Source organism: Anoplophora glabripennis, unplaced genomic scaffold (assembly GCF_000390285.2).
Source record: "Anoplophora glabripennis isolate ALB-LARVAE unplaced genomic scaffold, Agla_2.0 scaffold865, whole genome shotgun sequence".
NCBI classification, from domain to species: Eukaryota; Metazoa; Arthropoda; class Insecta; order Coleoptera; family Cerambycidae; genus Anoplophora; species Anoplophora glabripennis.
The window spans coordinates 68,734-90,001 of record NW_019416942.1 but is presented as its reverse complement, the minus strand read 5'-3'; the positions used below and the strand labels follow the sequence as shown (position 1 = coordinate 90,001).

Below are 21,268 nucleotides of genomic sequence, written 5' to 3'. Positions count from 1 at the left end.
ATTGATTAACGCTTGTAGTTGTTCAGCAAGTACATCCAAAAAGCCACTACATTTTAAAAAAAATCATTTGAATCGTACCTCCCCAAAAAAATTAGAGAAGATTCTGATTCTGATTCTGAGACATTATATCGACTTTATCTTTGTTGCTTTCTTATTTAGAGAAAATTTGTACGGGCCAAAGTTGTGCAAAATTTTCTTGTGATTGCAAAACTGTAGTTGAATGTTACATTTATGTTTTCTTTAAACAAAACACCGTATGTATTTTTACACATTTAGACGGAACGCTTTTTCAGGATTACAATGATATACGTTCGATATATCCATTTCTTATAATATGGCTGAAAAAATATTTTAACTATAAACTCTTTATACTCTTTTGGCTATACCTCGCTTATTTATAAGAGATAGACCTATCAAACTTATATCACTGTTATGTTAAGGAAGCGCTCTGTTCAAATATTTAAAAATATGCAGAATGTTCTGTCAAAAAATATAAACTTTGGGCTTGTATCTTCGAAACATTCCCTGTAGAATTTGATTCATAATCGTCTTTTTTATGATTTTCTTTGCCATTAAGATATTTGAATGGGACAAAGTGTAGGCATGTGTATGTATAAGTGTCTCGCGGAATCAGAATGTGGAATCTAAAAAACAATAATTGTATACTTCGATTTAAAAAATATATGTCCAAGAAAACGATTTTCTGAGAACAAACAACTTGATTTTTTTTGCAAAAAATGATTCTGTGGTCATTCATTCGTTTAACTTCGAGTTTCACCAATATATATCATTTTCTACAAAATTTGTTTTATTTCTCGAAAATACATTTTTCGAGAATAACTTTTTAAAATGATGTTTAATTTTTTTTTTGATGGCATGTTCTAATTCCACAGGGTGTCCCGTTCATGTGTGCAAGTTCCTCATGAGAAAATAATGGGGGTAGTTTTTGTAACGTTTTTTTTTTCTTAGACGCCCTGTTTTCGAGATACAGTGTGTTGAAGTTTCCAAATGGTTTTCCTTAATTATCTTTAAATCGGCTAAAGATAAAAATGTCAAAATTTGTACACGAGTAAACATCAACTGTGCGTTAAGAATAATGTATAAACGGTTTATTTTTGAAAAGCAGTGTCGTCGATACAGGTACAACCGAAAAAAAAATATTTTAAAGTCAAAATTTGTTACATTTCTAAACGGTTTTGTAAACTCTAAAGTATACTACAAAATTTTCGAGAAAAATGAAGTTTATTTCAAACATGAATGTACACAATGTCTATGTCTACATGACAAAAGTCCAATCCAAATATGGAAATGGAAATGGAGAGAATAATGGTTACGTAATCTTTAGGAGCAATAAACGTGTTCTATTGAGTTATAATTTCTCTCAACATTAGTCTTTTTAGGAATATTTGTAAATTAGTGGTAGATTTTCTAAAAAAACGTAAAATGTCTTTTTTCAAATTAATGACAAGAATGAAAAAAAAACTTTCCTCGAAAACCTTGTCCTTGTAGATAATTTATTCAACTTTTCAAAACTGCCTTTGGCCTTACTGTGCAATAATTTGTTGCTGAGATATCGATGGTTAAAGACAAAATTGTGATTTTCCAGTCAACCATCAATATCTCCGAAACCAAGCTGACTGAACAAGCTAATTTATGAAATATTTTTGTTCCCTTAATTTTTTCCAGTAGTGTGAAAATTTCAAAAGTAGTATTTGATTGATATGGTTATTTTTTCACATGTAACGGGCATGTGCTACGGAAATATATACAATACATATGGAAAGATACGAAACACGTTTGATTTATGAGGGAAACCTTGATTTGCATATTTTTGTAAGGTTTATGATATTTTGTTCGAACATTTATTATGATAGAACATAGCTTTCATGTAGTATAAATAATCTATTACACAATTTCTCAGTTTTTGAACGGACAATTAGATTTTTCTGTACAATTCTGTTAAAGTACTTAAATTCAAATTTTCTTCTTTTATATTTTTTTCGTAAACATGTCGAAAATTTCACTCTAGTTTTTTTTTCTCAATAGTATGTTTTAGGCACATGCTTTTGCTTATTAAGTAGAAGATAGGTGATATGCAGTGAAAAACTGTTTCTAAAATTCTCGCACACACAAAAGAAAAAAATGAGGAAAGTAAGGCAGGTATCTTTTGTCACATGGGCCTAAAGCTCTCTTTCTATGATGCTAGTAATACTTTTCTGAAGCGATCATAGCGATTCTGGTATTAGCTGCAACAGCTCATAATTAACTGAGATGTCTTCATTGCTTACGTGGACCTTACTGAGAGACATATCAAACTGTAAGTTTTATTTAAAAAAAGTGGGCAAAAACTTGGCAACTTACCAAAAACGCAAAACCATCGAATTGTGATTAGCTGAACTATTAATTAATAAACCTAAATATATAGACAAGATATTTTTAATCATCTTCAAGAAACGGAATTAAGTACTATTATAAAAAAAATTACATGAAATTTGTTTAATACATGTAATTAAGTTGTCAGTATTTTTGATATATTTCAGGTTCACCGCGATATTAAGTTTGTTTACATGACATAATGTGCTGAAATGCCTGAATCTAAAAAGAAGCCAACTTACGTCTTTCCCACATGATGGTGGGGACATTTTTCGCGAAATTATGTGTCGGTTCAGTTGAAATCAGGTACTCCTTAAGCAAAGTGTGCTGTGAAAAGTTAAAAATATGCTTCTCTCTAGGAACTACTCTAGAGACCATTTCCAAGATGCACAAGATGAAGCGGCTAAAATGTGGGTAAGAAAATATTATAATCTGTCCTCCAGAAGACGTATATTTTTCGTTTCCAAATTAAATATAACCACAGCTAAGATTTTCGATAAATTTTTGAAGCTATTGTATGTTATTTGCCTACCCATTTTCTAGAATAAATATAGCAGTTTATCTGATAGGGTTCTTGATTTATAGTATACTTGGCTTCTTCACATGGCCATAGCTACACCGAAAAGAGCTTGCCTAAACACAATAATGACCCTTATTTCATTATTCAGTCATTCTCAGAATTCCTTGCTTTATACCACACCATCCCGTTGACTATAAAATAAACATTTTTATATTTAGAACGGCTATACTATTGAATCTGCATTGAAACCGCAGAAATATCAATAGGTCTTCAGTATGTGCATAAGTTCATCGACATAGAAAATTTAACTTTTTTATAAATTATATAATTCTTTTACCTAATGTATTTTACATCATACATTATACTGAAAACAGAATGCATAGATATTTTCAGAGACAACGCCAACTTTTGACGTCATTAAATTTATTTTTGCCTTGTATTTTGTTTACTGTAAACTCTGTTTATAATATAATTAATATTTTCTTAAAAATATATTATGTTCAGTTACAAACAAATCCAGTGCAACTAATATATAAAAGCAAAATTAAAAAAATCAGGGTATCAAAAGAATTATTGTTCTTAATTAACTTTAAAAATATATTGAAAGAATGTTTAAAACTTACCTACTTAAAGTAAATGAAGATGTAGAAACAGTAAAAGTTTAAAACTTTTTAAAGTTTTCAGGAATAAATATATACTGTGTATGTACCTGTATTGCTACTACAGAGGCTACAGATCTTGATATAGACGAAATATATTTTATTAAAGGCTATTAATTGTCAATTAATTTCAAATAAATATAGAAAATTATCCGAAGGAAAATTTTAATCTCCGGAATTGAGAAAATCTGTCAATTGCTTTTCGAAGATTTTTTTAATTTGAAATGTATCTAAAATTCAACCTATTATTGAAGTTTAAATATAAAAAATTAACGTACCAAAATATAAATACATACTCAAAATATGTGACTTATGTCAATACAATCGAGTTTATCACTCTGTTGCCAACCGCTTCTAAAATATAGTTAGTTATAAAACAAATTGTTTTTGAGTCATTTAAGCAAAAGTATGGCTTGCCTACACATTTAAAAAAATTGTTACATAAATCATTTAAATACATAAATACTCTTTTGTCTGATTAATTGAGATGAAACTACAAAATTTCTTCAAGGTCACTAAGGATACTACAATTTGTTTCCATTATTTTATTGCCTTTATAAAAAGACAGCTGTTTGATTTTATTTGTTGATTAATTTATTATAAAATACGTATAATTATTCATCTATAAAAAACAAAAAATGTATTAAATACACCACTGTAAATTATTTCAAAATAAATGTCCAAGAAATTAGTCAAATATTTCTTAATATTTAAAATACAAGTTATTTTAAATCTAGGTTATCCCGTTCGTCATACAAAATATAGCACCATGCATCTATTTTCGCTGCAATTATAAAGTACTTTAAATTACGTATCACTATCAAATTGCACCAAGATTAATTCTTGGTCGCTTTAATTAATGGACTATCATAAAGCGTTGGACAGGATTTTTGAGTGCTCGTCAAGAGACGCAATATTCTCGAAATAACTCCGTTACGAAATCCGCTCTAATCTTAGCAATGCAAAAAACGTTTTAAATGCTATGCTGCAAGTTTAAGGTGACCATCCCACCTGAAAATTTACATGGATTTCTGTCAGAGCTTTTCCCATTGTCAAGACTGCGACGGTTTCTTTCATTCAACATATGCCACTGCTTTTTATTAATGACTGCTACTGTCAGCGTCAGACTTTAAAAGAGGAGTCAAGGGAACTTCATCCAAATTGTATCCCCACATGCTTTAGCTTTAAAAAAGTAAGCATGTTTTAAACATTAAATAAAATTGTAAATAAAGTGTGTATTCCAAATTATTATTATTTTTTAATTGATAAAGGGTGACAAAGAGTTGGATAAAAAAAATAATAAAAATAATAAAAAAATAATTATTCGTATTAATTTGATTAAATTGGCAATATTTTTGACATTTAAAAATTTGATTTTCTCTAAAAGTTTTGTGTTTCAAGCATATAAAATTTAATATCTTTAAATTTCAAATTTCTATTAATTCTGTTTTAAAAGAAAGACTTGAAAAAGTAACTTAAAATTCAGAATTGTTTTATGTAGTTAATTGGTCGTGGCTGAATTTGATATTTGGTATAAAAGAGTAGATAATTTACGATTTACGAAATTTTTTTCATTGAAAATAACTTCAATGAAAAATGTATTTCAAATTATTAATTAATCAAAGAGATACACTCATACATAAAACTAAGATTCGGACTGCACAATGTAGTAGTATCAATAATCAAGTCATTATTTAGCCTCATTAGTCATATATCTTATAAACTAGTTATAAAATAATTATTCTGCCTATACAGGGTACTCGTTTTTTCATTTGCACCATTGGCATCTCCGTTATCTTAAGAGATACAAGATCGGTCAAATTAGGGTAAAGGTTGCTGAATTTGATTATGAATAACTGGCTGAAGAGAAATTTGACACGTTTTCATTTTGAAGCAAAAAACTGAAAATTTAGATTTTGTTAGGACACTTTTATGGGTAATTCAAATATGTCGTATTGGCAGTAGCGTCTTTCACGACTGAGAAACGAGAAGCAATTTCCGTTTTTCTTATTGGTGCGATACGGGATTTTATATTTTATATTTCAGTGCATTTTTTACGACGTTTTTTGTTTTTGTCAAAATACAAAATTATCAATTTTTTACCAAACTAAAAATGCAATGTAGGTATTGTTTCATTAATTAATTAATATGAATATCTGCCTTTGTTCCATGCAAAAATTGCATTTTTAACTATTAAAACTTTGTTATGTCAATGAAAATTTAACTGAACTGTTAACTAATAGGAAAATCCTGATTAAAAAAAGCAAAAATTCAATTTCACGCCCATAAGCAAAACAAACGTTGCATATCGCTTCTCCACCCTGGCAGACGCTACGGCTATTCCGACTTACAATTATCAGTTTTAAAAGTTCATTTCAAAACGAAAAAAATTAGGTAAATTTCCCTTTAAACTTTTCCCTAATTTGACCGACATTGTATCTCTTAAGATACAGAAACGCCAATGGTGAGGCTCGAAAAAACGACCGCTCGGTATAGCCACTGGGACTATATTTTGTTCTATTTGCTTTGTAAATATATTAGTCATGTGGTTAAATTTTCAACATAGCAAAATCTTATACGCATTTCAGTTTTGATTGTTTTGTACAATGTATTGTACTGTAAAAGCGTTAAATATAGTTTAATGTAGCTGTTGCTTCCTCTTGCGCATTGCGGAGGAGTATTTTTATATACATCGTGTTCCAACGCATTTATTTTTTGGACAAGTACGTAAGTCATATAACAGATATACGAATATATTTAATAAATTATTGAAATCTTAATTCAGAATTTTATTGTTGTAACCAAACTTATAAGGTATATATACCAAACGAGGGATATTACCGTAAATCTATACAGTATGTTACTTTAATGTTCTTGTAGTGTGGTACAGGGTCAAGAATCGTATATGCGATTCTTGGTACAGGGTGACCCTGAACTGACGGTTGCCCTCCATTACATTAAAAAGGAAAGAGCAAATAGGAAACCTTAAGCGAGGATCTTTATGACTTGTATTATACAAGTATAAGTGTTTGACTTAAAATTCCATTTTGGCCTACGGGCTATGACGTTTCAAAATTTTTTTCCCAATTACACACGTATTTTCTAACTTATGCATGTGACAAGATATTTTCAATGATTATATTCTTTATTTATTTGTTTCTATGTTTCTATAAAGTCTTACTGTCTTTACTACTACTATCTTTCCGAGCTTATCCAAAAGTTAAATTATATTACTTACAGTATAGTAGTTATCCAGTGATGGAGGCCAATCATCAGTTTTGGATCACATAGTCAAAAATGCCGAGGTGAATTCACTGTGAACTCACATTTTCATCGGAATTCGTCGTATTGGCAATTCGTATCTATTTTAATTATTGTAATTTTGATGTATTTTTGTCCAATGTATTTATCGCAATGTCCTGTATTCAAATGATTATTGAGTCTGCAATGTAGTATTATTATATCCTACTGTTATCCTTATTAACTTGCTGCCTTTGATTCTGTAGGTCTGTCATTAATTACTTCTATAAACCGTTTAAAGGCTTTTTGGCTTGCCTCTGCCTACAGGTTCCTTGCCATCATTTTCGGGTCTTATCTTTTGCTCATTCCTGCATGAGTATCTCTTATAATAGTTAGTATATTCTTAGTAATACAGTTAGCAATGCCGCAGAAGGATTCAGGCTCTCGTAGGTCTGTAGATTAGCCTGCTTTTGCCCCTCATACTTTGATACTCGAGCCGCAGAGGATATTGGGTCTTCTGTGCTCAAGCTAGAGTCACGTTGTTCTGACTTCTAGTCTTAACGAAGCTTTCAGACAGTTCAATACCAACCTGAATTTGACCTGATATGAAATGTCACCTTTACCGCTAAGTGACTGTCACAGTAGGTAGTAATTCTTTGGTTTTTAATATCCCTTCCTATTAATTTTGCTGCATAGTATCCATGACCACCACCTCATGGCATGCATTCCTTAGTGGGACTTGTACCCTTCTCTTAGCTTCATACATTCCGGCTGCCTTCTTTTCTGATATCATTTTAAAATTATTTTATAAGCTTAGGGTCAAGTGTGGCATTGGCATTCCTAAAATTATACATGTACCCCATGCATTCAGCAAGTCCTCCAGAGATGCTAGCCTTTGATTATTACTTAGGAGTTTTTCCAACCCACTTGTAACATCTTCGGCCACTATATTAATATTGGCCCTACGACCTTTATGTATAAGTGTATAACTGTAGTGCTATTTTACGGCTGATACTTAATTTTTGATGTACCTTCCAAAAGTTATTCTGATTTCCTAGATTTGTCAAGCATTCAATTAGCTTTATACCAGCCAAAAATTTGATATATTACGAACTGATTGCTTATCTCAATATTACTTCTGTTGTACAGTATTCAGTGACTATCACCCCCATCTGAAAAACTACATTTTTTGGGGGATTTGAACTTTCTACTTAGTCCCATATATTTCAGCTGTTACGACTGTATCTGTCTTTGCGCAATCCATGTATAAAGTCATTATTTAGTAGAAGCAGAAAATTTTCGAAGCTAGGGACTAAAAGAAGTCAAATTTTAAATAAAACTAATTATTTCTACAATTTTCCCGATGCATTACCGACAATGATCGCTTCTTTCCTTGTCCTCATAGCTGAGTAAAATATAAGTGTTATAAATAAATCAGATCAAAGTAGTCTTTTTCAGATTTTTTGCAGCTATAACATTTTTTCCTCGAAAAATTTTATAAGGACAATTTTATGAGCACAAACAATTGAAGTACCGAGAATCTGTATATAAAAACATTGCAAAATCTTATTTCGTTTCTGTAAAATCGTATGTTATCTAAGTTTTTCTGTATGCAATAGTTTAAAAAAAAGCGATCAAAAAATTAATATAAATAGGTTATACATTTAAATAATTACCTACTATTATCAACTTGATTCGAAAAAGGATCACTTCTTACATATTTCTCGCTGTTAAAGCTTAGTAGAGAATGATTTTAAATATGAATACTAGAGCTTTAAAATAGGCCAAATAATATCAATATGTATTTTTTGTGAGTCGCCTGACGATGTCTCCGGAAGCTTTGTGGCTATTATGTTGATTTTGTTTGTATTAGAACAATTTTTATAGAATATTTCAAAATACAAACGATTAGTTACTGTGCCTAAATACTGTTATACCTACTACTTATATTTGCATAATAACAATAACATTTGATATTGATTATTTATTTATCTTGCAACATTCATCAAAACTCAGTTTTCCTGCGTTGCAATGTTGTATATGTTAATGGTTGTAATTATTGTTATTTAATTACGAATTTGCGTCACACTGAAAATAAAAAGAAAAAATATAAATAAATAATCTCTTGCACAAAAAGCATTAGCCAGAAGGTTAACCGAAATTTAAAGTTTAAATTTCGATTAATTTAAGGTTTCGATGGGTTAAATTTATAATTTATAAATTTAAATTTTGTTTAATCACAAGTATCTCCCACTAAAAAAACTAAACATTATAACACATGATAAGTTGTTAACGTTACAAAAAAACTGTGTGTTTTAGTTGTCAAAATGATTGAAAGTATGTAGGTAAGACATACTACTAATATTTATTTTGTTGTTATTCACCTCGTCATTTAAAATATTCAACCAACAATTTATCAATATTTAACGACTGATTTCTTTTCCCAAAATGTTTAAGTTGTTACGAGTATAACAGACTGTGTTGCCGCACAAGCTCAATTTTTTATTTCTCAATTTCTCTTTTTCTCATGTAGTTCTATTCTAACATTTAAAACATTGGTTATACAAGGTGATTAGTAAATGAATCTACACAGGGCAGGTGCGTGTAGGGAACCTTAAATATGGTATTTTACTTTTATATCAAATTGCCTCGTTTAGCCGCTAGATGACGTTAGGAAAAATATTAGTTCTTTTTATTAGAAGAACTAAAACGCTTTGTCCGATTTAAATAAAATTTCGTATGTTAATAATTATTGTGCTTAGATACCACTTTTTGACATAGTAAACGAAGTAATTGCATTTTCAGAGCTAAGAAAATTACCCCCACCTCTAAGCAAAAATGCTCATATTTCAGTTCTTAATTTAATATAAAGCAATGACCTTTTTCAAGTTTTTTTCTCTCTTGAAACAATTTCTGTATGCGTAACGCTTTTCGCGTAATTAATTGTTTTATTAGTTATCATAAACATATAAGTCAGATTTAACTGTCATCGGGGATTTGATTTATTTGGAAATAAAAACGAAACGAATTTGAGAAGTTTAAATTGCATTTCATGAAAATCGATGGAAATGGTCACGAATCGCGTTAATTTCGGATTTTCCTTTTTCTGCAAATTATCTTTGGTGTTTGCCATCAAATTCACCATTCAATTCAATTGACAATGCCATTCAATTCACTATAATAATAATTATTATTATTTTTAACTGAATATTAATAATGATGATTATTACCAAAAAATTCTCGTGAAAAAATATTTAATTTAACATTTATATTTTGTACAAGGTTTTATTTCGTTTTTATTATGAGGCTTATTTTTTGTACGACAATTTGAGAAATCTAAAATTTGCAGGCGTATCATGTTATTAATTGGAATAACACAAGTATTTTAGCAAAAGTGTGTTACATACAACTATATCATAAAGGCATAAAACATATAATGAGCAGTCGCGTTCCTTGTATCGTGCTTGTTTGGCAATGCCTTTATTGCGATATTACGAACCAATATCTCGTAGAAGCATTCGCCTAGGCCATTTGCGGGGTTATAAGGGATCAAGGGGATCAGTCGTTGTTTCAAATCATTAATTGGTTAAATATTCCCATCAACGAGATTGTCGAAATGTTAACATGTTGTCATATGTTAAAGTTGTGCTTGTAGTATAAGCGTTGGCAATTATCTATTTTTTCAATGCGAATTATTTGTGGTTAAGCAAAACCAAATTTATAAAATTAACCCCTTAACAGATCTTTCTACGCAAGCGGTTGTTTATTTAAAACATCTTTTCCTTTTCAGTGTGGAGGTGTTTTTCCCTCTGTTGTTTTGGTTAACCTTGTATTTGTCTTTTGTAATGTTGATGTTGTTTCACCTTTGTTGTAGCCGTACCGTACCACTCCTTTGGTACTACCAGGTGCCAAAGTAAAACGGGAACCAGGACCCACCGAGAGTTATCTCCGTCACCATCCTAATCCTTCTGTTAGAGCTCCTCCACACCACCTAGACACGGATCACCTCATAAAACAGAAGGTAGTAAAACGTTTTCTTTTGCATCCAAAGTAATGAATATAATATATTTATACTGTAGTTGGTAACCCTGAAATAAAAGCATAGGTAATAAATAATAATGATAAATGGGTAATTTGTTAGATCTGAGGGCGTCGATCGCAATGCCCCCTAGCTCCTGAAGACCTATAAACGTCATAATTTGTGGATAAACGTCAGCCCTTACCTTGATTTTCGCGCAGTTTTTCAAAACATTACTACTATTTGAATTAAATTTAGTTTATATATCGTCCATATTAAAGTAGTATGAAATAATTAATTTTTTTATATAAAATCGACATGCATTTTAATAAAATTAAACGATTCATTTTTGTGTCCTTTTGTATCAAAGTCAGTTTGGGTAAATATATGATTTTTCTAACACAAAATGAACAAATAGCCTCGTGATCGTAATTAATCCATAAATTATATCATTAGTATATCTACCTACATTTAAAACGTACCATTGGAAAAGGAGTGTACGTGTGTCTTAATTCCACTCAGATATTTAAATAGATTATCTTGACCTTAATGTTATTTTCGGATGGTACACATTTGTTATTTGTGTTACATTATTTGAACACCGATCCATTTGAAATGAAACGATTTTAATTGAAGTCGTGAATTAATTAATTATTTTAGATACAGGGGTAAAGCTGCGAATAAAGCTAAAGATACAGGGAATGCATTTATTTGTACTCATAGGATGTGACTAAAACGAACGGCCAAACATTAATGGCGGATTCTATAAAGAAAATTAACAAAAAAAGTTGCTATAAATATATATGTCCGAAAATGTTTCATTTTTGGGATAGGGTGTCCAATATCGATAAAAGACATGATCTATTTTAATTCATAAAAGATAGTTCAGAAAATCCAAATAAATAATAGATAACGTAGCTACAAAGTAACTCAATGTATTGGCTATAATTGGTATGATGTCATTTATATCGAAAATGGTACAGCCTAAAGAAATGAAATGAGAAAACATATTATTTTCTTTTCATAACAATGGGTATCAACTTTGAAAGAGCTTGGAAGAATATGATTAATAAAAAAATTATCACGCGAGTCCCCAGAACTACGCCTTTGTATATAAAATTGTGACGCATATATGTTTGTGGATAATATTTTAAATTAAAACGCTTCTACGGTTTTTTGTTATTTTGAAATTCATACTTTATTTTCACTCTTTATCTCAAAAACGAAGCATTTCTGTTTATAGGAACTTTTTTCGATAATTTTTACCGTAGATTCAGATTTGGTCAAGTGTTTTAGATGCATCTGGTTTATGAACATACCATTTGTTATCAATATCGTATACAGGGTGTGCCATTTAACACTCCCGCTGCCAATATCTCCGAAATGAAGAAATTTATTTTAGTTCCGGAAACTGGGGTTGTTAGGTCCCTCGAATAGCTTCAAATTGTAGTTAGAACTGTTAGTTCGAATCTTTCTGTATAGATGGCATGGCGATACTAAAAAATTTGTTGATCTCTGGAATGTGGAAATGCAGTCCATCTGAAAGATCGTTAAATTTTGAGTAATTTTTATAATATAAAGTTTTCCCTATATTTACTTGTTTTGGAGATATGTCGACTTCAATATGCAATATATGATATAACAGGAAAATTTATTACTTTATCTAAATCACGCCGAGACAAAATATTCTTTTAAAATATCGTTATAATGACTTTATTCACACCACATACTAACTAACAAACATTAATTATAAAAAAACAAATCAACTACAGAAAAAAAATTGTACACTGGTAAATCGTATAACTAATATAGTTAAATTGAAAGACGCAAACTGATAAAACTGTAATTATTGGAAAACTAATATGTGTCATCTGTCATTGTTTTATTTTAAGCAAATGACATGACCCACCTATGACTGCATTTTTAATAACATTTGATAAAATGCGGTTTGTCTCTGACCCTTATAATATTTACCATTGTACTTTTTTTTTCTGTAATTGATCATTCGTTTTTTTTACATATTTATTGTTTGTTAGTTAGTATATGATGTGAATAAAGCTATTATAACAATATTTTAAAAGAATATTTTGTCACCGTGTGATTTAAATAAAATAATAGATTTTCCTGGTATATCATTCATTGCATATTGAAGTCGACATATCTCAAGCAAAAGTAGGGAAAAACTTTATATTACAAAAATTACTCGAAATTTAACGATCTTTCAGATGGACTGTATTTCCACGTTCCAGGGAAAATTTTTTTAGTATCGCCACGCCATCTATACAGAAAGATTTGATTTAATTTTTTTTTACTAACAATTTGAAGCCATTCGAGGGACCTAACAACCCCAATTTCCGAAATTAAAATAAATTTCTTCATTTCGGAGATATTGGCAGCGGGAGTGTGTATAGTAGAAAATTAATTTTTGTAAGTACACTCAAAAAACTATTATCTTCAGTCAGTCTTTTGTAGGTATACAGGGTGGTACGAATTTTATGCAGAAAACTTCGAGGCCAGATAAATCTCTTTAAAATAATATGTTTGCCTTATAAACAGAGGTCTAGGCCCTCTTTTTAGAGATACAGGGTGTTAAAGTTGGTTATTAAAATGTGGGTTGTTCGCATTTTGAACAGTTGTTGTAAATACGTAACGTTAGTTTTGTTTCTTGTTTAGTTGCTGTTGCTTGGTAAATATATTTTTACTATCATTTTGATTTAAATTGTTCTTATTTGTAAAGAGAGGCCTCCAGGGAAAACTAAAACACGCTAGGAACCTACCTCACAGGTGGTGTGAGGTAGGTTCCTCTTTTTAAGCATAAACTTTTAAGCATAAACATAAATATTCTTGTAATAGAAGTGTCTGTCACAAGGGGATTGTATTGGTATGAATAACTTGAGAACACCGAATCTTAGCGAAAAAATTAAAGTCACCTTTTTACATATTTTGTGCATTAGAATATAAATCAGTTATAATGACTTGTAAAAAATGCAGTGGCGTAGTTTTTTTTTGTAAAAAAAAGAGGTGACCCTTGTCCAGTTGTACACCATTGGTTGAACTTTTAAAGCCCATATTTTAGGAAATATAAGGCCTATTGCCATACATTATCTGTATCAAATTTAAACAGATATAAACAAAAAAATTTTTTTTTAACAACTTCAACACCCTGTATCTCTAAAACGGGGCTGTTCCAGACCAATGTTTATAAGGCAAGCACATATTATTTTAAAGAGATCTATCTGCCCTCGAAGTTTCCTGCATAAATTTCGGACCACCCTGTATAATGAGATCAAATAAATATTAATTTAAACCAAGGTATTTTACCTACTTAATTCAGTTTTATAAAATAAATCTACAAGTTTTTTATTCAAGATAATATTTTTTTTCAGTGTAATGATATATACGATAACTAGACATATTTTTTTACTTTAATCCAATGTCAACTATTATCCGTAAATAATTGTGATAAAATTTTTTTTTTTTGTATAAAAATTATTTAACTGAACTTATAAACTATTTTAAACATTTTTTGCAATAATTTTTTCTCTGAAAAATACTTATATTTAACAGGTAGCCAGCTCAGTGTTAGAAAGAATATCGACCGGTGATCCAAATAAACAGGTTGTTATCTGTTCATACGTGTTGTGTTTTGAAGAACCTTAAAGACAGGTTTATTTTGCTGTTAAAGACACATAAATACTTTTTCCACTTTTCTTTTTAACACAGTCATGGAAAATATCATTGATCTGTTAAATACTTTGAACATACTTTAATTTTCTCTTCTCAAGAATAACAACTTTCACTACACACAAAAAAATAAGTACAGTATATAGTTGACACAAACAAACCTACACCAATACATACATGTTGTAACTTGTAACAGGGTTTGGAGTTGCATGCCACTAAAAGAATGTATTGTATTTGAAGTTTTGAATAAAAAGTATACATGCAAGAATAAAAGTTCCATTTCCAATTTTTAACAAAATTATTATTATTATTAGAGAACAAAATTATTACAAACTTTATAATTGAAATGGTTACTAAAATATAATTAATACTTTGTAATACAAGGTGTATAAGTAAACAGGACCTTCAAACTAGTCCCTTCCGAATGAATACAGCTAATTTGTGGGCGTACAAGCCTTTTGGATGGCTTCTATGCCCACAAAACTCTTTCCTTTCATGGTTAAATGAATTTTTCCGAAAGGTAAAAGGCACACGATTCCAAATCAGGCGAATAAGGGGAGTGGTTGACAGTTAAAATGCGATTTTTAGTCAAAAAATCGGTTACAAGTGCGATCAATGAGATGGCGCATTATCGTGCAACAAAAGCCAACTTTCCGCTGCGGGATATTCTGGCCGAATAGGACGAATACGTTGCACCAAACACTTCAAAACGCCAAGATAGAATTGTGCATTAACGGTTTGGCCCGGTGGAACGAACTCTTTGTAGACAATCACCTTGGAATCGAAAAGGTAAATCAACATTGTCTTCACTTTTGGCTTCCAGATTTTTTGGGTTTTGGTTCCTCTGGCGTCTTCCACTCGGCACTTTGGCGCTTGGTTTCTGGATCATATTGAAAACACTACGTTTCATCGCCAGTCTCAATGTTGTAAAGGAAGCTTTTGTCCTTTCTGATCTCCTTGATGATGTCCTTCAAATGTTGAATTCTGAGCAATTTTTGGTCGTCAGTCAACTTGTGCGAAACAAACCGTGCACACACTTTTCGGTAGCCCAAATGTTCTGCCAAAAAGCGATTTTATGTTTGTAAGATACTCAATTCCAATTTCATGAATATCAATGGAGATTCAGGCACAGTTTTGATGGAATCTGCGGTTATTACGGATTTCGATTGGCCAACATGTTGCTCATAATTTATGTCCTCACGACCATTTTTAAAAATATGAGCCACGGAATAACAATGACCATAAACTTGGTTCATCAATTGAAACGTTTCGGTAAAAGTTTTACCAAGTTTAAAACGAAACTTATATTAGCTCTTTGTTCGATGCTCATTTTTGTACCGATGACACAAACATACTGTCACTACAGACGCAATAAATCCGCTTCTAATCGTCCAAATGTCATGACATTTTGATAGTTAATCAGTGAGGGATCTACCTTTCCAACGCATGTAATTGTCAATAGATGGCTTCACTAGAAATACCTATTTTTAAAAAGTTCTGTTTACTTTGGAAGGCACCTTTTAAATTCGAATATATTGATTTCAAACGCGATTATATTAAATAACTTAAAAAATGCAAAACTATTATTCGATTTCAGAAGTGTGTATACTTTTTATTCGTGGGGTTTAATAAATATTGTTCACAAGTTAAAATCTAAACAATTTTTGGTTTTACATAAGGTTCTCGACCACATCTTCACAAATCAAAAGAACAATGAAATTTACCAATATACTTCTCGAATACCTATACCAATAATATTTTAGCTTGTGAATATATCGAGTGAAACTTTAAGTACTTGAAACAGTTAACACCACTTGTTATTTTAGATATTGAAGCAATAAAAATATTCCTGCCAGATCTATTAAATGCTGCCAATTTTCTCAAGTATTTTAGTCGTATTTCTTAAATAAATAAATACCGTATGTTCATTTGAAAATGTTCCATTGCAGTATGTTTGAAAGTACTGAGGTCTGTTGAAATTAATTTAATGTAAAATATCTAAAAACTCAAGATCTTACCATCATTTTTTCGTTATTATAAAATATGAATCAATATTCAAAATGTTAGTTACAAGTGCATTTTTAAATAACGTTGTGCTGCAAAACATTCAAATGAATATTACGTGTACGTATGGCAATTTTTCGAAAGTTTAGTTTCTTATTGTTCTTTATTATAGCTGGTCCACAAACAGTTCAACTCTCCCATTAATCTATACAGTGAGCCGAATGTAGTTGACACAATTCATAAACAGACAGGACTACAACCGTAAGTAATATTTAGAAATGCACACTAGATTTATAATGATATTCCACATTTACATTTGTGTTAATTATTTTTTCTATTGAAAAATGAGAGGTACTCGTATTACAAAGCTGTATAAAATATGTATATTTAGAATTTTGAAACTATTTTTTAAAAATATTTTATTAGTAAATTTATACTCGACAGAGACTTAACAGCGTGGTGTAAATTGATAGTTCATTTGTCTGCCTTCTTTTGGACATATCTCATTTACTTTTAGAAATAGTTGTTTAAATCCGCCTATCAAAATTTTCATGAAATATGTAACATTTTATAGATATAAGCAAAGATCTACCTTATAGTCTTCTAAAAATTATTGAAACGACTCGAAATTTCATTTTTTAAATATACTCATAGTAAAAGAAACTATTATCTAAAATTATTTATTTGTAGCATCATTTTAATTGTGCACTATTTAGTTGTGTGTTTCATTGCCTGTGAAAGAATGTAAAAACAAAAGGATCAGTCAGGTTGTTTTTATGAAACTATTTTTGCCTAACCAAAACAATATGCTTCAGTATAGGTACGTCACTAACTGGTAGTGACTTTCTATTACTAGAGATAACTATTTTATTAGATTTATTATGTATTTAACATTCAAAGACGTAAAGATGTAATACTGTATTAAAGGAGAATTAAAAGAAGTCGCGATTAAATTAAACTTCTTTGACATTGAAGAATGCAAAAAAAATGTCGAAATTTTGAATGAACAAAATAATTTCATAAAAACAGTATTCCACTGCCTTTTTACGTTTCATATGATGAAATGGTGAATGCGCCAATATTATAAGAGAAACAATAACTACGGTTTCAAATACATATTTTTTAACAGAAGCAAAGTTTACCCCAAATATTACTACAGCAAAGGAATATTATCTGTAGAAGTAACGTCTGATGCAACTGTGCTTAAGACTTATTGTTAAGAATTTAAGTAGCTAATTATATACCAATGAGTTTACCTTTTTACTTACATTATCTAAATAAACTAACTTACCCATCTGTACTAGTATATACGGTAGCTTATGAAACCAACCTATCAAAGAAAAAAGAACTTTAGAAGCAAACTTAGTGAGAAAATTGGGTCCAATAAATAAACATTCCTTGTAATAAAAGTAGCGTTTGTTTAAATTTATGACGAGGCTGAGAATATACGGGTATATATTCCAGAAACAAAATACTCTACCAAAATATATGAAAATTGTGGAAAATTTTATGGAGCGGGCGATTATCTGTCTAAAAATAGAATGTGGGAATACCACGTAAACATTATAAATAAAATATTGGCAACGTTAGATTTTCTGCATCAACAAAAACGTTTATTCTCACTGTGATCAGTTTTTCAAGTGAATTTTGTAATAAACAGAACTTATTCTACAATATAACAAAGAGTACAGCCTTGAGCAATTATAGTTTAGGAAAGAAAAAGATAAAATCATTCATTTTTATTTTGTTAGGGTTAATATATTTATACAATTTATGGTTTTATCCACAATAGCTTATATTTTTTTACTTTTATAATATCCTTTATATAAAAACATTATTTCATAAGTCTGACTGCGACTTATTAATACAAGATGTATACAAAATTGAACAAAGAATCATATAATCTTGAAAAACTTTCAATTTTTCAAGTACGTTCTTGACTTCCGATTCTAACTTGACTTGATTTCATCAAATCAAGTACTTTGAATTCTGTTCCTTATGAATTTTTCTCAAAAAATATTTTAAGCAACCAAAGATCGTGTGCCGGTGGCTGTAACAAACGTGGTTATGTTTTTTAGACAAGTTCGTAGACAGGTAAAATTCAATCCAGCAGATAGCGAGACCTACAAGGCTCTCCAGGAGGACTCACTGGGCGACCACGTGCAAGAAGTGGCTGTTCCTCCTCAAAGTAAAATTTATGCACCTAACAAAGCTATTCCCGCCAAGGTAAACAACAATTATTAGCTTCGTTAGCTTCGCCAAGTACGTTTTGCCCTGCTTTAGATATAAATAGCGTAAGATGCATGCTCTGTTTACTAACACATCAAATTTTTCAAGGCGGTTTCTAAAACAGTAAATAGTGAAAGATGAAATACTTATTTTAAACACCATACAACTCTGCAGTTGCTTGTTAACGTCAAGTTATTACGTGTGCAGATAAAAATATACATTGCATTGCAAACAACCAAAATATAAAAAAAAACTGCGTTGTTTTTTTTTAATTAGGATCCGTATCTTAGTTTGTGTGTTTTATTATTTACTTACTAATACAAATCAACGTTGATTTGAATGTCATTCACTAATTTTTGTTAATTTCAGCTTTTGAAATCTTAAGTGTAACTTCTTAGGCCAGGAAAAAGAGATGGAAAATTACCATTTCGCGACTTTTTGTTTCGGCAAGCTGAATTTATCATTATAGATGCTAAATATTGTGTACAATAACATATTAGTTTCCACAGTCATAAAAATGGGGGGAAGTTTGTTTACAGGCTGGTTAATTGTATAATTTTTACGCAAATTCACGTTTTTCGCTTATAACTTATTTCCGTTCATTTCCACGAGAAAACAGTAAAGTACTTTTTTTTCGTCTTCAAGGCCTACGAAACTAGCCCTCGAGCGTCAAAAAATATTGATTAGATCAAAAGTTATAAATAGAAAAAAATTATTTATGACTTTTGCATTAAACATTTATAAACTGCATTATTATTACCAGAACGTTTTGGCATCGCATCCTCTCATTCCTTATCACTGTCTAATAACTCACACGAAATCTGGAATCGGTAAACAAATTAACTAATTATTAGTCTGGACGATTCCGAACATCTTCCACAATCGCACTGATTTTTTTCATGGTAGATTTCTTAATAACACATTGAAATTTATCAATTTTTTTTAAATTTCAAATTTGCAACCTGGAAAGTTTTTTTATTTTTTAGCCTTAGTTGCAAAATGACGACGCACGCGCGTGGTATAGTTATATATTATTACATATTCGGAAAGCTTATGAAAAAAGCTTTAAATTAAAAAAAAATGTCATGATTCGTTGAAAAACAGTTACAGACTGTCAAAGTTGACGGCCGATTGTTAAACAAATTAATTTGGTAGCAGCAAAAAAAAATACTGTCATAACCGGCAACCCGAGTACATTCCCAGATAAAAATATTTTATTTGTGGATGTGCATAAGAAATATTGTCAAAAGTCAGTGGGTCGCGGCGGAAGGGTGGGATGGGAGAAGCGAACAACAGCGAGTGTCCAAAGAAAATGACGATAATATTCATAGTCCTGCCGTTAAAAAAGCGAAATTCGCTTGAAAATAATATATTTGATAGTCTGTAACTCCGTTGTTTTTCAACGAATCTTGACGATTTTTTTTTAACTTAAAGATCTTTTCATTAGCTTTCCGAATATGTCAATATATCACGCGGGTGTGTCGTATATTTCATTTTGCAACTAAGGCCAAAAAATAAAAAACTTTACAGGTTGCAAATTTGAAATTAACAAAAAAATGATAGATTTCAATGTATTATTATGAAATCTACTATGAAAAAAATCAGTGCTATTGTGGAAGATGCTCGGGATCGTCCAGATTAATAATTAGTTAATTTGTTTATAAGACAACTTACCGATTCCAGATTTCGTGAGAGTTATTAGACAGTGATAAGGAATGAGAGGATGCGATGCCAAAACGCAGTTTATAAAAATGTTTATTTCAAAAGTCATAAATAAACTTCTTCTGTTTATAACATTTGATCTAATCAATATTTTTTTACGATCGAGGGTTAGTTTTGTAGGTCTATTGAAGACGAAAAATAAAAGTACTTTTACTGTTTTCTCGTGGAAATGAACGGAAAAAAGTTATAAGCGAAAAACGTGAATTTACGTAAAAATTATACAATTAACCATCCTGTAAACAATCTTCCCCCCATTTTTATGACTGTGGAAACTAATATGTTATTTTACATAATATTTATCATCTATAGTGATAAATTCAGCTTGCCGAAACAAAAAGTGGCATCCAACTCTATATTTCCTGGCCTTTCTACTCGTTTGAGCACATAGTAAAAATATTCTACTAAAAACTCTACTGAAAACATTGTTCCCCAGATTTCGTAATTTCGTAATTTCTTAAAACTTTTGTCCTGAGATATTTTAAAATTTATGTATCACATAAATTAATTAGAAAATTGTTTACAAAATTTTAAGTCGTGATTTTTTGACATATTCGAGGTTATGTTAGATGGATAGGTAAATTTTTTTGCTAAAACCATCTTAACTCCAAAATACTCTATCGCATCAAATTTTGCAATAAACTTTTGAAAAATGTCTAAATTTTCGATAGGTAAGTATCTGGCCGATATTTTACGCATTAGGTATATCAATCTGGGAATATATTTACACGGAAAAGAGCTCGAGCTCATGAATTCTAAGCCCAAAAACCCTAAGGCCATAAATCCATAAAGTTTGTGATGCTGTGTGCTGTGTTGTGAGTA

At 30.3% G+C, this 21,268-nt stretch overlaps 1 protein-coding gene across 2 annotated transcripts in view; it reads left to right on the top strand.

Moving 5' to 3' along the window:
* Positions 1-21,268, top strand: part of LOC108914318 (PDZ and LIM domain protein 3) — a 39,628-nt gene that overhangs the window by 16,246 nt on the left and 2,114 nt on the right. The window contains exons 5-8 of one of the 2 annotated variants that reach the window (XM_018720098.2): positions 10,667-10,813; positions 14,378-14,428; positions 16,671-16,759; positions 18,577-18,724. In XM_018720098.2, the coding sequence (XP_018575614.1) occupies positions 10,667-10,813; positions 14,378-14,428; positions 16,671-16,759; positions 18,577-18,724 (435 nt within the window). The remainder of the gene's footprint in view (positions 1-10,666; positions 10,814-14,377; positions 14,429-16,670; positions 16,760-18,576; positions 18,725-21,268) is intronic. The other variant, XM_018720100.2, reaches the window with a different exon arrangement.